This window comes from Urocitellus parryii, unplaced genomic scaffold (assembly GCF_045843805.1).
Source record: "Urocitellus parryii isolate mUroPar1 unplaced genomic scaffold, mUroPar1.hap1 Scaffold_350, whole genome shotgun sequence".
NCBI classification, from domain to species: Eukaryota; Metazoa; Chordata; class Mammalia; order Rodentia; family Sciuridae; genus Urocitellus; species Urocitellus parryii.
Window position 1 is genome coordinate 58,160 of NW_027553168.1, and position 12,743 is coordinate 70,902.

Here is a 12,743-nt window from a genome sequence, read left to right on the forward strand (position 1 = left end):
TCCACCGAAATCTAAAAATAAATATTAAAAAAATTCTCCCAATTATCTCTCTCTTTCTCTCTCTAAAAAAAAAAAAAAAAAAGAACATTGGTCATTCTGATTCTAGTAATGATATCTGCAGTTAACAATTGTAAACCCTGGGGCGGGGGTAATAGTCTGAAGTCACTGAAGTGGTGCTCAAAGCAGACAGGTCCTAAAAGACATTTGGTTCCTCAAAGAAGGAAACCTCAGGAAAATCCAGGTTTCCGTAGCTTTTCCCAGAGGACATCCCACTGCCCCACTCCTTCTCTTAATGTTGGAGTGGTGGAAAGGCTCTTCTTTTTTCTCTTTATCCCCATCTCCTGCTGGCTCACAATTGCCTCAGAGTCCATGCATAAGCTTTTCCTCTACTAGGATATTAGTTTCTGTCAGCCCACCTCCAACGTGTAATGAACATATAGCCCTATGTGATTCCCAATCTTAAATAGGGTCTTCTGAGTGAGACATTTCCTGACTTCCCAAACTTTATCGGGTTCTGTTAAGATAAAGAAAGCTTATTACAGAAATAAGGAAAACGATTGTAACACACGCTTCCCTTACTACTGTTTACTTCCTCCTATTGTCTGGTGATAAAGGGATATACCCATTAATTTTAGGAGGGGAATATCTAACAAAATGGTCAATAAAATGTTTAATTAAATTTAGTTACATTAAGATAAGGTGGTTTCATTATCCTATGATTTGAATTTTTCCCACCTACTTTTGATAAAATGGAATAGACTTTCTGCTATACAAGAGTATAGAATATATGGATTGCATTTGCCTTGAAATGTGGTTACTGCTTGCTACATTGAAGTGTGATGCTTAACATTATGTGTCAACTTGGCTTGAATAAGTCCCAAAATTTTGGTGAAATTCCCATACAGAGGTTGCTATGAAGATTTCTTTAGATGCGACTGATATTTAAATAGACTTTCAGTAAGACAAAATACCTGTCATAATTTGATCCAATCATCTGAAGGCTTTATGAGAAAAGACTGAGTTCTTCTAAAGAAGCATGATTCTGCTGCCAGACTTCCTTTAGACTGAAACTACATCATCATCTCTTCTGTAGCCCACAGGATTTCTCTGCAGATTTTAGAATTATCAGTTTCAGCATATGCCTAAAACTAAAGCTGTATCCCCACTCCTCCCCCTCCCCTTCCTCCTCCTCCTCGTCCTTTTATTTCTTCTTCTTCTTCTTCTTCTTCTTCTTCTTCTTCTTCTTCTTCTTCTTCTCTCTTTCTCTCCTTCTCTCTCTCTCTCCTTCTCTCTCTCTCTCTCTCTCTCTCTCTCTCTCTCACACACACACACACACACACACACACACTCATAAGCAAACAATCTATTGATTCTGTTTTTCTAATGAACCTTGACTAATACAGAGAGAATAGAGGGAAGTAAGAAAACTAATTTACCAAGTTCAAGAATCACTCTTTCTACTAGTTATTTTAATTCCCCAAGAAACCCTTGAAAGTAAGTTTAATTATTATTATAATTTAAGAGGAGAAAAACTGAGTCCCAGAGAAGATAAGAGGTACTTTCCTGTGTAATGGGAAGCCATGCAAAGAACCTAGCATGACAGTGTTCATGCCTTCTGCCATTTTAGATTACCTGTCCGTGAGAGGCACTGGCCAGGGAAACTTGTATTAGCCAGAGACAGCACTATGCTCCAAAAATGAGAGATACTCTTTGGATTAGAGAAGGGCAAAAATAAACCTCAGAGTTTTTGTTAGTAAGATGTGACTCAGCTCAGATCCATCACGGCTAGAGTAAAATCATTGAAATAGCCCAAGTATTGGTAGTCTGAATTTCAAATATAGTGGATGATGTTAATAAACTAAGGGAACTCCTTTAGACTTCAGGAGGACCCTAAAATTATGAGTAATGTTTTTTTTTCATTAATGTACTTATTTCACGAACTGTCCTTGGCCTTCAACCTTCATTGTTTTAGAATGATACTTGAGAATACATTTACTGGTTTTCAGATCCCACATTTGGTCAGATCAAATGTTTCCCAAACTTGATAAGCTTTTATGCAGACACTTTATTTTAGGTTTTAGATTTCCTGGACTCTCTTCCATAAAGGTTCTGATTGAGTAGCTTGAGATGGAGCCTCAGCTTTTGCACTTTTAAATATTATTTATTTTTACACAGGAACATTGGAGTTTTCCTTCTAAATTGTGTGTGTGTATCTAAATAAAAACTGAATTTTCAGAAACTTGGTATGATGGCCCTTGTTTCAATGCTTTTTGTTTGTTTGATTTTAGTACCAGAAATTGGACCCAGGGGTGCTTATCCAATGAGCCACCTCCTTGGCTTTTTTATATTATTATTATTTTATTTTGAGATAGGATCTTGCAAAGTTGCTTAAGGCCTCACTAAATTTCTGAGGCTGGCTTTTAACTTGTGATGCTCCTACCTCAGCCTCTGGGGAACTACTAGAATTTATAGGCATGTGACTCCATGCTTGGCTCATGATGACATTTTAAGTACATGTAAGCAATGCTGTATCCCTGAAATGATGCATATTTTCCATTATTAATTGTATTGTTTAAGTAAAAGCACTTCATTGGTTTGAAGGGGCCATAGTGGTGAATGGCATGAGCCAGAGCTTTCCTGGTATGCTAGCAAATAATAGCACATTTATTTAATTTTATCTACCAGTGTAAGTTCATACTTTGCAGGTTCAAATTATAGATCCTTCATTTCCTAGCCAACTGCTTTTATCATTGCAAGTCTCCTGTTTGATCAAATTCCTACCTTTTCACTATCATATGCAGAGTAAGCCCATTCATTCTTATTTTAGGCAAAATGTCCCACCCCTCCTTGTTTGAACTCTACTCCATTAATAATGGGCGGGTTAGCCTAAGTTCATCTCAGCTGTTTTCACTGATAATGATTGTCCCAAATGTTCTATAGCTTGTGTCACTCATATGAGGAATTAATATACTACACTACCTAGCTACTTAGTTATCTTGGGTGTTCTGACAGTCTAACCTGTAAACTTGTGTGGGTGAGGGGCCATAGCCTACAATTTTTCCTGTTCCTGGGATCAAAGCCAGAGTCCTTATTCATACCAAGCAATGTGTATCATCAGTTAAAGATAACAAGAGTTAAAAACAAGAATTGTGTATTTTAAATTTAAAAGTTTGGGAGAACTGATGCCTTCCACAAAAGTTTTCCATACCATTTCTTCACCAGTGAAATTTTTATACTTTTCCTGTGCTATTAATCTTTCACTTTTCCAAGAATATAGACATCATTAGAGATTGCTGTGTCATGGATTCTCAAGGGTGATCCCTCTGATTAACCTGTATGAGAATCAAATAGAGTGCTTACAAAGTGCACAGTTAAATACTGTTTTCCCTTATTTTAAATTTTTTTCCATCTGTATAATTTTGTTCCTTTTACTATTTTGCCACACTGCTGGTCCATTCTTTTATCAACTTTATAACCCTTCCTGTTTTCTAAAGCTATAATTAGTTTCAGGTAGAGCAGTTTTAGGGTGCTGGTTAGGAATATAGCCTGTAGATATATGCTGATTTAAAATGTTGGCTGTTTTTCACTTCCATGATAACAAAGCTAATTTTCTTTTTTTTTTCCCCTTAACTTTTTTTATTGGTCGTTCATAACATTACATAGTTCTTAATACATCATATTACACGGTTTGATTCAAGTGGATTATGAACTCCCGCTTTTACCCCGTATCCAAATTGCTGTATCACATCAGTTACCCTTCAAAGCTAATTATCTAAAAGTACTTCTGTGTTTCAGTGTCCCTTTGTAGAAAATGTGGATAATAGTTCATCTCATAGTGCTGTTATATATATCCATGTAAAATATATAAATATTTGTAAATTCTTCAGTGTTTGTATGAGCACTTAATAAATGTTAGCTGCTGTTGTGATTTCTCTCACTTTAACTTCCATAAAGTTTTACAACAGAGTGATTTGTAATCATATACCTCTATCAGATTCCAAATTCCTTGATGGGAGGGCTTGCCTTATTTTTTTAATTTTCAATTCATTAAATTTCAGTAAATACTGTATCAAGTAATAGGAAGATGGCAAAATCCTATAACCAATGTAGCCAAACTAGCAGGTTCTGGCGAGGGGCAAAGAGGGATAAGAAAAAAAGACTCACATACAGACAGATGTTTTTGAAGGTAAAGCTGGAGTTGGTGCAGTGCTGTTCTCTGAAGAAGATGATCCAATGAGTTATGCCACTATTCTTCATTTATATATGCCTCATTTTCAGGTTAAAGCCTCTAGAAGCATTATTCTTTGTACTCAGATGTTTATAGGACTAGCAACATCATGCACTATTCCACAATCCACAGTTGCAGTGTGGAACATTAGGAGCTTTGTGTAACTCTCAAAGCTTATTGTCTGAACTTACTGTTAGGTGGGCAGGTTCAGGAGAGGTGGAACTGGTGGAACACTGTGGTATTCTAGCAAGAGATTTCCTCCATTCCCAGGAGCTGTGTGTCTGATTTGAGGCTGATAAAACTCTAGCACAGAGTCTCCTCATGGAGGGCATTACAACAGCAGGTAGGCATTCTGCACCTCTGCAAAGAAACATTCTTGTCTACCAGGTGTGCCCCAGCCATGAGGTCATGTAAGACACTAGTCCCAGACAGTGTTATCCCATTCTCTGTGACCACTCTTCACAGCAAAGTTCACAGAAAGACTGTTTTTCTGAGACTGTTTACTTCATATTAGTTATAACATCAGGTAATTTAATACTCTATTATATTTCAGGAATTCTAATGAATCATTGATTGACCAGCACCATTTTACCAGTTTGAATGAGTTTTCAGAAATGGACAGTGTACTTTTGGATCCAACATGTGACAGATGGGTGTAACTCTATGCTAATTACCTTTTCAAGCCAACACTTGTTTGATTGTGTAAGATGTTTTTAGGTTCAATGTTGAATTTTATTGCTAGAAAATAAAATAAAAGTTAATGTATTTTTTTTCAAGCTTGAGTCACAATGAGTGGTAATTTAGGGAAAGAAAAAGACTCTAAAGAGAAAAATCTGAATGTGCCATCAGTCAAAGAAAGAGAAAAGACGTCAAAGGCCTCTGGAGATTTGGGGACAGAAAGCCATGAAAAAGAACCTAAAACCAAAGGGAAAGATGCCAAAGATGGAAAAAGGGTCTCCAGTGCTGCCCAACCAGGGGTGGCTTTTTTAGTTGACAATACCATCAAGCGGCCAAGTCCTGCAGTTGGGACTGGGAAAAAATCCAGTAATGCAGAAGTAATTAAAGAGCTCAACAAATGCCTGGAAGAGAATGCAGTGCGGTTGGACTTATCCAAGAGGTCTATGCACACATTGCCATCATCAATCCAACACTTGACTCAATTAACCGAACTGTATTTATACAGTAACAAACTGCAGTCCCTCCCAGCAGAGGTGGGCTGTCTAGTAAATCTCATGATACTGGCTCTAAGTGAAAATTCATTTACCAGTTTGCCTGACTCTCTTGATAACATGAAGAAGCTGCAGTTGCTTGATTTACGGCATAATAAACTGAAAGAAATTCCTTCAGTGGTGTATAGGTTAGATTCTCTCACCACTCTCTACCTTCGCTTTAATCGCATAACTACTGTGGAAAAGGACATAAAAAACCTGTCAAAACTCAGAACGCTTAGCATTCAGGAGAACAAAATCAAACAACTACCTGCTGAAATTGGTAAGAACATTTGGGTTATTACTATTGATTTTACTATTTGTTATGATTAATAATTCTGTTGAGTGCTTTTCCATATCAGAAAATTCCTAATATTTGTTTCTAAGCAATTAGACCTTTATTACAAACACAGTCAACTCTGATTTTGATTGGAAAAAATTTGAATTTGAAAGATGTTTGCTTAATTGTTAAGTTGTCATCTGTTTTCAAAGCCCAATATATTTATACTAGATATATTAAGGCTCTGTGTGCCCATTCCTAACTTTCCTTTTTTATCTGAAGGATTTAAATTCACATCACTTTCTACTTAGTGTATTTCTAAAGATCTTTATATTATACGTTTGTGAAACTGAAGTGCCATAGGAAAATAGAAAAACATTTTTTTTTTAATTTTGGTAGTACCTACATTTTTATTTAAAACTCTAATATTACTATACTAGAGTGAATCTCATCATCATGTATGTCCACAAGACATTAATTGAAAAAAAAAAACAACTAATGTACTTAAATAGCAGAAAGATCAATAAAGGAAAGGGAATCTGAGGGGGGTGGATAAAGGCAATTATTTTATACTGAATTTGAGCAAATCATACTCCATGCATTTATAATTGCATCAAAACAAATCCTAATGTATCACTAATATGCTGCAATTAAAAAATAGAAAAAAAATCGAACATAGTAGCTGTGCAGGGTGCCACATACCTATAATCCCAGCTACTTGGGTGGCTGTGGCATGGAAGGTGGCTTGAGCCCAAGATTTCCAGATATGCCTGGGCAACATATTGTATCAAAAATGAAATCAAAACACCAAACAACAACAAAAAAAATCCAGGGCAGAAAAGTAGAAGAAGAGAGATCTGTCGTAAACCAACACTTAGCATTTCTATACCACTCATTCTTGTCTTTTATAGTAAACTGAATAGTAAGAAAATAAAGGAAATATTTTAAGAGAATGGTAGTAGGAAAAAAGTAATGAATATATATGTGTAATGTCAGTAAAAAAAGAAATGAATTATCTTTATTTTTAATTATGGGAAAACTTCTGAACTATTTTGAATATAGAAATTTATTGGCATCAATTTTGTGAAATTAAAGTTACAGTTTTGTGGGTTTTTGTAAGAGTTTTAAAAAATCAAAATACAAAGTATATTTTTATTTTTAAAGGGAAGCTTTTATTTTGTAAAAGGTTTATTCAAAATACACAAAGATGAATTAAATATATTCTTGATTCAGTATAGATCTTGTTAGTGATAAAGAAAAATTTCTGATTTTAGGCTCTGGAGCTTTTCAGGGAGATGATGTCCTGTGTTTTAAAATGCAGTTAAACTTTTAGATAACATGTTTTGTTAGATTTAAGTCTAGACACTTAAATATTAATTTTAACTTCAGATTACTCAAGACTATCTGTTATAGACTTTCTCAAGTAATACATGGTATGTATGAAGTAAGTATAGTTTTTTTTTAAAAGAGAGAGTGAGAGAGGAGAGAGAGAGAGAGAGAGAGAGAGAGAGAGAGAGAGAGAGAGAGAGAGAATTTTTAATATTTATTTTTTAGTTCTCGGCGGACACAACATCTTCGTTGGTATGTGGTGCTGAGGATGGAACCCGGGCCGCACGCATGCCAGGCGAGCGCGCTACCGCTGAGCCACATCTCCAGCCCCAGTAAGTATAGTTTGCTCAAGAGGTTTTAAAATATTCCCAGGAATTTCTATGTGGAAATGATTTATTATATATGGTCCCATAGAATTGAGATTGTAGAATGACTGCTGTTAGTATCATATTGTCAAAATTTGACCTGCATTTATGGCTTATTGTTGGATACAAGTATAGACTTGGAAAAACAAACACTGAATATTTTGTTATTGTTCCGAGGAATTGAACTCAGGGACACATGACCAGTGAGATACACCCACCCCACATTTTGAATTTAATTTGGACACAGGTTCTCACTGAATTGCATTATGCCACACCCTTGTTGATGCTGGCTTTGAACTCATTGTTCTCTGGTCTCAGCCTCCTTGATACTAGTATTACAGGCATGTGCCATCATGCTCAGCCAACTGCTGAATTTTTGTATGGAAATGTGAGATATTATTGCTTTTCTTTGTTATTGTTGTTTTGTGTTTGTGATATACTCGGTCCTAAAAAAATTGACTTAAATTCACAAGTCACTCTGTAAGGGTTTCTTTCTATAGCATTGCTATCAAATTACCTAGACATTAATATACTATTGTTGAATGAGAATTATTTAACAGGATTTTAAATTTAACTTCAGTTTGTTCTTGAGAGTATACATGCAGCAATTTTACTGAAAATTGAACATACTTTAAAATTTTTTTAAATATTTCTTTTTTAAGTGTAGATGGACACAACACAATACCTTTGTTTTTATGTGGTGCTGAGGATAGAACCTGGACCTAGCCCGTGCTAGGCGAAAGCTCTACTGCTGAGCCACAATCCCAGCCCCTGAACCTAACTTTTTAAATTGGCATATTTTATGTCATTAAATGATTCATATTTGCAGCTACCTAACTTTTGTCTTTTATTCCTAAATTTCTAATTCTAAAAAAAAATCATGGAATTGAAACAACTTAAGGTATTATGTCTTTGAAAAGATGATGACAGATCTTAAGTTTTATTCTGAAGTGAAGAGTAGAAGTATCCAAAATTTCCTTAATTATCTTTATTCTTTCAATTAATATAATGCTTTTTACTAAGCACCAAACAGACACAGTGAAGATGAGGAAGTACTTATGCTCTAAGGATTGTTATGTCTTAGGATTATTCTGTTCATTTATTATTATGTAATGTTTTTTTTATATTCCAGATGATTTTCCTTGCTTTGAAGTTTGCTTTGTCTGAAATTATAGCCATGCCAGCTTTGTCTTCATTGTCTATTGTTTTAAATTTCTATTAAATTGAGAAGTTATTTTTATTTATTAAAAAATGTATTTATGTAACATCAGATTATATGCCTGTATTAAGCATGTATAATAAGCATGTCTATTTTGAGGTGTAAGGCATGTCTCCATCTGAACTCAACATGTATTTGATATAATTGTGCTAAATTTGTCAGCTTTTTAAATCTGGACTATGTCATCCAGCATTTGTGGTTAAATTTGCTACTTGAATATATGACATGGAGCTCTGGATGTAGCTAGTGGTAAAATATGTTCTTAGTAGGTGTGAGACCCTGAGTTCAATCATTAGGACAAAAGAAGAAAACCCCACATGACACAGATTAGTAAAGTAATCTTTTACAAGCAATATTTTCATGTTATTAGATGTCATTTTGAAATAATTGATTCAAATTTTGAGTTCAATTTTAATATTTTTCAGAAAGAATGTAAATATGTTGGTGAAAACCAGGTTTTTAACTTACAATTCAAGTATATTCTTTGATTTTTCCATTTTCAAAAAAAGTTGTCTATGTAATAATATTATATTTCTAGTTATGTTTCAAAATCATAAAAATTACTCCCTTGCATCCTAGTATCACCTGAGATATTATTTAACAATGCTTATTAAATCACTAAGTTGGTCAATTTACAGGTGAATTATGTAACCTCATTATGCTGGATGTAGCTCATAATCAACTTGAACACCTTCCAAAGGAGATTGGAAACTGCATACAAATAACCAACCTTGACTTGCAACACAATGAACTGCTAGACCTCCCAGATACTATAGGTATGAAAGGAGAAAGAAGAGATTGATGATTATTTATAGCAACCTAGATATTTAAAGGGTTATTTTTGATCAATTTTGGTAACACAAATTAAAGAAATTATCAAAGTACTATATAAGTAATCAGAATTTTAAGACAGTGTTTGAAAATTTTTCCTATTTCAGGAAAATAAAATTAAATTTTAGGAAATTAACCTAGTTGGTTTAAAAGAATGTTAAGTTTCATGTATATACTCTATTATTTATAGCTTATTATAAAATGATGGATTTTTGGTATTGTTATTTCAGCATATTACATGGAGGAGGTCCATTTTTGCTAAAGTAGGCAATATGAAAAAATAAAGCCTTTGCTGTTTAGTTTTCTGAACATGGCCAGTATAGTTTAAATGTTGCTCATTTGTAGTGTTGAGGGAGTAGTAAGAAAAGACATGTGTTAAAGACTTCATACATCACACTGCAAAAAGTTTGAGCTTACCAAGATAATGTTCTATATTTATGTAGATTTTTTTCCCAAAGCCCAAACATTTCTACAAACACAAAAGGTAATTTTAAAAACATAATGCTTTTTAGTTATTAGTGCAATATAAGAGTACTATAGTGCTTATTTGGCAAAATATTCATATAATTTCATTAAAAATATTTCAGAAATGCTATTGTATTTTTTGAGATGTAGGTTTGTCTTATCTTTCTCTAGAAAGATTTTTGATTGCCTGTGGCAGATACCTAATGTAATCACTATAATCAATCCATATTCATAGCTGGATATTTTTGTGGTCCATTAGGTAATACAAAGTTTGTTACAGATTATTTAGAGGACTGTTTTATCTCTAATTCACCTATATTATTGGTTGTAGTCATGATTGGTCCCACTCTGCCCAGGCCCTAGATTTGACTCTTGCCAGAATGACAGTCTTGGAGCTGCAGGTTAGGAAAGTGCTCTCAAACTCTTCAGCCTTTTGTTTATTTATGGTCTATTATTTAGTTCTTTTTTTTTTATTTTGGAAGATGGTTTTTAGAGTTTTTTAAGGGTATGGTTTGAATTAACTCCCAAGGAAATTGTTAAAGAATTTTAAAATCCAGTTATTTGGCTCAACTCTATACAGAAAAGCTTACTGAGACTTAGTTATAGTTACTGTCCATTGAACACATGCTTTCCTGAATTCTTGTCATGGGTCTTTATATCATATTCTTATTTGAAGTGGTAATGGGTTAAAAGTATTTTCTAAATGTTTTTTTTCTCTGAAAGGCAAAATCATCTGTAACACACAATGAATTGTTCTTATAGCCATAGTGAATATTTTATATAAATTTTCTATATGAGATTTATATTCATGGTTCAATATAGTAGGAAACAAGAACAATTATTTCCTAATTTTTCTTTCTTTAAAATCTATTGAAGGGGCTGGAGTTTGGGCTTAGTAGTAGAATGCTCATCTAGCATGTGTGAGGCACTGGGTTTGATCCTCAGCACCACACAAAACTAAATAAATAAAATAAAGGTATTGTGTCCAACTACAACTTAAAATTAAAAAAATCAACTGAAATGGCAATGATGAACAAAGAGAAATGATCCTGGAAGAAAAAAGCATAGAAAATATGTATTGTATATAAAGCATAATCAGACTAACTAAAAAAGGAAACATGAATAAAATATAAGTCTTCCCAAATCAAACTCAATAGAAAATGCTATATACTATAGTGAACACAAACACCAAAAATAGTGATCTATAGGATAATGTATAATTTCCTTCCATATCTAGAACAAAAAGAAGGGAATGTATGTAAATCCTGTGAAAAATTATATTATGAGAAATAAAGCTAGAAGTACTAAATAGAGCTGTAACCCCAATCTCTTTTTTATTTTGAGGTGGGATTTGAATAAATCAATGAGGCTCACCAAGAACTTGTGAATTTCTTGTCTCAGCCTCTGGAGTCAGTTGGGTTACAAGCATTCTATTCTGTACCTGCCCATGACTGCCATGAGATCAAGTCTCAGTGTAGTTTTGTATTGCATTCCCTAGTTTTAAAAGGTGTTCAACATTTTTTTTTCATGCACTGTGTTAGCCATTTGTACTTCTTTTTTTTTTTTAAATATCTGACCAGAACAACTTTATTTTTTTTAAGAGAGAGTGAGAGAGGAGAAAGAGAGAGAGAGAGAGAGAGAGAGAGAGAGAGAGAGAGAGAATTTTTAATATTTATTTTTTAGTTCTCGGCGGACACAACATCTTTGTTGGTATGTGGTGCTGAGGATGGAACCCGGGCCTTACGCATGCCAGGCGAGCGCGCTACCGCTTGAGCCACATCCCCAGCCCCCCATTTGTACTTCTTCTTTGGAGAAGTATCTATTTACCTACTTATTAGTGGGGTTATTTGGGGTTATTTTGTTAAGTTTTTGGAGTTCTTATCTATTAACACTATTTCAGGAGAAGAGCAGTGATTCTCTCTCAGGTGTGTTCTTTCTCTCATTACATTCCTAATTGTTGCCTTTGCTGATCAGAAGCTTTTTAATTTGATGTTGTCCCATTTATTAACTCTTTGCACTATTTCCTAAGGCTGTTGGGTTCTATTGAGAAAGTTATTGACTATTCTAAAAGCTGGAGTGTTGACCCTGTATTTTCTTCCAGGAGTTGCAGTTTCTGGTCTAATTCTTAGGATTTTGATTCATTTTGAGTTGCTTTTTGGCAGGATGAGACATAAGAGTCTAGTTTCATTCTTCCCACCACCAAGTGTTAAAAAGGTTATGTTTTTCTTTACTATATGTTTTAGCACCTTATTGAAGTATCAGATGACTGTGGGTTTGTCTCTGTGTCTTCTATTCTGTACCATTGATGTATGTTCCTTTTTATGCCACTACTATGTAGTTTTATTTATTTATTTATTGTTGGTTGTTCAAAACATTACATAGTTCTTGACATATCATATTTCACACTTTGATTCAAGTGGGTTATGAACTCCCATTTTTACCCCGTATACAGATTGCAGAATCACATCAGTTACACCTCCATTGATTTACATATTGCCATACTAGTGTCTGTTGTATTCTGTTGCCTTTCCTATCCTCTACTATCCCCCCTCCCCTCCCCTCCCCTCTTCTCTCTCTACCCCTCTTCTGTAATTCATTTCTCCCCCTTGAATTATTTTTCCCTTTCCCCTCACTTCCTCTTTTTTTTTTTTTTTTTTTTTTTTTTTTTTTAATTTAGCAGCTTGTATAATTTGACTAGGGCATGCATTTTTTTTCAGAAATAGGTTGCTCATAAGATAATTTTAATGTTTATGTCTAGAATTTTTTTTTTTTTTTTTAGGTTCAAACAGCAATCCTTTATTCCCGAACTCACACCGGC

The 12,743-nt window shown here is 34.2% G+C and overlaps 1 protein-coding gene across 1 annotated transcript; it reads left to right on the top strand.

Moving 5' to 3' along the window:
* The first annotated feature begins 5,016 nt into the window (after window positions 1–5,016).
* On the top strand, window positions 5,017–9,431 carry LOC144252011 (uncharacterized). The gene is made up of 2 exons (XM_077794600.1): window positions 5,017–5,719; window positions 9,268–9,431. Exons 1-2 carry the CDS (start codon window positions 5,017–5,019, stop codon window positions 9,429–9,431), a joined length of 867 nt encoding a protein of 288 aa, XP_077650726.1.
* The last annotated feature ends 3,312 nt before the right edge of the window (window positions 9,432–12,743 follow it).

Coding starts and splice junctions, on each gene's coding strand:
- LOC144252011 (XM_077794600.1), top strand. CDS start 5,017: ATGAGTGGTAATTTAGGGAAAGAAAAAGACTCTAAAGAGAAAAATCTG. Junction 5,720..9,267: donor ACAACTACCTGCTGAAATTG/GTAAGAACATTT, acceptor GTCAATTTACAG/GTGAATTATGTAACCTCATT.